General features: G+C 44.5%; 1 protein-coding gene across 1 annotated transcript; it reads left to right on the top strand.

The window, feature by feature from the left end:
- The first annotated feature begins 231 nt into the window (after window positions 1-231).
- RPL22L1 (ribosomal protein L22 like 1) lies at window positions 232-2,739 on the top strand. Its single transcript, XM_019532730.1, has 4 exons — window positions 232-314; window positions 634-723; window positions 1,263-1,384; window positions 2,474-2,739. Exons 1-4 carry the CDS (start codon window positions 306-308, stop codon window positions 2,616-2,618), a joined length of 366 nt encoding a protein of 121 aa, XP_019388275.1. The 5' UTR covers window positions 232-305; the 3' UTR covers window positions 2,619-2,739.
- Window positions 2,740-3,128: the final 389 nt, after the last annotated feature.

Below are 3,128 nucleotides of genomic sequence, written 5' to 3'. Positions count from 1 at the left end.
CCGAGACACCCCACCTGAACGCACAACCTCTGCCTGCCCCCCTCTGACAGCTGGGCGCGGGGGGGCAGGAACGTTGCACTGTGGGACGCTGGAGGACCGCGTCCCTAACGGCACCGCACAGCCTCATGCAAGCACAGGGACACCCACCCACCCCCACGTGACAGAGGTTGCGACGTCTCAGGCCCCGCCCCTGCTCGCTCAGAACGCGCTCGCGTTTCTGCGTGATGACGTAACTCAAGGCAACTCTATAAAGGTCCTGCCTGGGGACCACGCCAACCTTTTCCATCAGCCTCCGCGCTGGTAAGATGGCGCCGGTAAGTGAGCGAGCGGGCTCTTAAACGGGCCGCGCCTGTCCCCCCTCCCTCCAGCGGGCGCGGTGGCCAGGGGCGCTCCGTTCTCCCTCCCCCACCCCTCGCTCGGTCTAGAGGGGCCGCGGCCCGAGTCCGGCCGCACATGTGTCCGCCTGACGCGGGCGGGAGTGCGGGGCGGCTCCGCCCCGGGCCCAGGCCCTAGCTTCGCGGCTCTGTAGCTGGCGGGGCCTTGGCCGGCGCGTCCCGCTCCAGCGCGGTGCGCCCCTAGCGTCACGTGTGTCCGCGGCGCCGGCCGTGACGTCGCGCCCATCTCTTCCCACAGAAGGACAGGAAGGCCAAGCGGGCGGCCTGGAAGTTCAGCCTGGACCTCACCCACCCCGTGGAAGACGGGATCTTCGACTCGGGCAGCTTTGTAAGTACTTTGATTTATGATTTTTTTTAACTTTGTAAAATTAACGTGGTTTTTAGAGAAAAATGGTATGGACTTGAAATCAAGTTGGTTGGCTCCTGCATTATTTTTGATGTGGTGGTTTTGGTTGGGGTTGGCCCACTGACCACTCTCATACTGTCAGTCGAGTGCTTGGTTGACCGCATATTTTTTGAGAAATGGCAATCTTGCAAAAGAAAGTTTTGTTTTTTTGTAGCTGGTCTGACAGGAATACTTTTTTAAAATTGTTTTTTGACATGCTGCATTTTTTGTGCAGTATTTGGACATATTGGTCATTTTTTACAGGTTTGACCAATATTTGGTCAGTTGACTGAACTTTATTTGATGGCTCCAATACCCAGCCCTAGTTTTAGTTGCAGGTGGCATGACGTTACTGCAATGTATACATGTACGTGGCCTGTTAAATTAAACCTTGTTTTTAACATGTATCCCGTGGCTAGGGTCACTTCCCTAGCACACACCTAGGGCACCATTCCCTAGTGTTTTCTTTCTTGTTGGAATAGGAGCAGTTCCTGAAGGAGAAGGTGAAGGTCAATGGAAAAACTGGAAACCTGGGGAACATTGTTCACATTGAACGTTTTAAGAACAAGATCACAGTGACATCTGAGAAGCAGTTCTCGAAAAGGTGGGCATCTTTTTCTGCCTCTAAAGATGATGATTTACTTTTTTGTGATTTAGCTGATTCTGAATTATAATTAATTGGTGAGGCTATTTTGAAGGTAATTTTTGTGACATAGGCATGTTAGTACCACTCCTGTACCAATTTAACTATTTTGTCTGCATGTTATGGAATAGGTTCATAGATGCTAGGGTCAGAAGGGACCTCAACAGATCATGGAGTCCAACCCCCTGCATAGGCAGAAAAGAGTGCTGGGGTCGGATGACCCCAGCCAGATGCCTATTTAGCTTTCTCTTAAAGACCCCCAAGATAGGGGAGAACACCACCTCCCTTGGAAGCCCATTCCAAATTTTGGCCACCCTTACCATAAAGAAGTTTTTCTTGATATCAAGGCTAGATCTGCTCTCTGTATGCTGTTTATTTACTAAAATAGCTAAATTAGTGCAACACTGAATGGAGTCTCTGTTCTACTGCTACAAAAGGTAGCTTATATTAATGCATCTTGTATCTCTCAGATTATAAAACATCTGTGCTTGTCTAACCATCCAGCTCGTAGTACATTCAAGGGTGATTCTCAAGCCCTTAGGCTAGAGAGTGCACTTAAACATGTTAAGGACTTGTTTAGATAATACCATACCAAAAAAGGAGCAATGAGTCCCAATAGGAGATGGCATTTACAGTTTATGCCATTTCTCTGAATTAAACATCCTGTCCTAGCAATAAGACTTTGGTGTGCCAGCAACTACTATAGGGTTTGTGGATTTTTCACTTCTATCAATCATAGATAACTAATTGTAGATAAAACTTTGGTGTTAAGTAGTGTCAAGTCACTGGAGAATAGCTTGACTTCATAGCAGACCATCAAATACTGTAAAAAGTTTATCCATCAGAAATGAAATTATGTATGTGAATTGATACATTTATATAATCAATAACTTGAATTACTTCTAGTGTTAAGTATGGTAACCACCAAAAGGAAATGCAGTGTTACTTGTAGCATTCATTGCTGCAAAATTCAGAATTGTTGCATTGCGTCTCACAGGTGACACAATCCTGATAGAATGTTAATATATATATATATATTTTTTTTTAAAGGTACCTGAAATACCTCACAAAGAAATACCTCAAAAAGAACAATCTTCGTGACTGGCTTCGTGTGGTTGCATCTGATAAGGAGACTTATGAGCTGCGCTATTTCCAGATCAGTCAAGATGAGGAGGGATCAGAATCTGAGGAATGAATTAAGCTCTTACTTTATCATCTTAAACACAGTGTACAAAAGACTAAACCTGTATTTATGAGAGCACTTTAACTTATTGATGAATAAAGAATTTGTACCTTGTTTAGGAAAATCCTTCCTATTCAAGTGCGGTTCAGTTTACTAACCTTTCCAGTACTTTACTGGCTTTTTACTGAGACTGCTAGAGTGAGTTATACGATTTATAAATCTTTCATCGGTGCATACTAGAGTAACTCCTCTGAAGTTTAGGGGAAGAGATGGCACAGTAGGGTCCTCTTGTAGTAGAATCTCAGTGATCCAGAAAAATCAGTGTCACGGTCAATCTGGATTGATAATCAAACACTACAGTATAAAGCATTGAAAACTGTATTTAATTAAAAAAAAATAAAACCAAAGAAACCAAAAGCAACAAAAAACCCCAAAAGGTATTTTTGAAAAAACATCTTTCCGTCAACACCCTATTGCTTAGAAGTAATATTCAGTTATATTATGGGCTGTAGTAGAAAAAGC

This window comes from Crocodylus porosus, unplaced genomic scaffold, assembly GCF_001723895.1.
Source record: "Crocodylus porosus isolate Cpor-Errol unplaced genomic scaffold, CroPor_comp1, whole genome shotgun sequence".
Taxonomy (NCBI): Eukaryota; Metazoa; Chordata; order Crocodylia; family Crocodylidae; genus Crocodylus; species Crocodylus porosus.
This window is presented reverse-complemented; position numbering and strand designations above follow the sequence as displayed.

Coding starts and splice junctions, on each gene's coding strand:
- RPL22L1 (XM_019532730.1), top strand. Junction 724..1,262: donor TCTTCGACTCGGGCAGCTTT/GTAAGTACTTTG, acceptor TTGTTGGAATAG/GAGCAGTTCCTGAAGGAGAA. Junction 1,385..2,473: donor GAGAAGCAGTTCTCGAAAAG/GTGGGCATCTTT, acceptor TTTTTTTTAAAG/GTACCTGAAATACCTCACAA.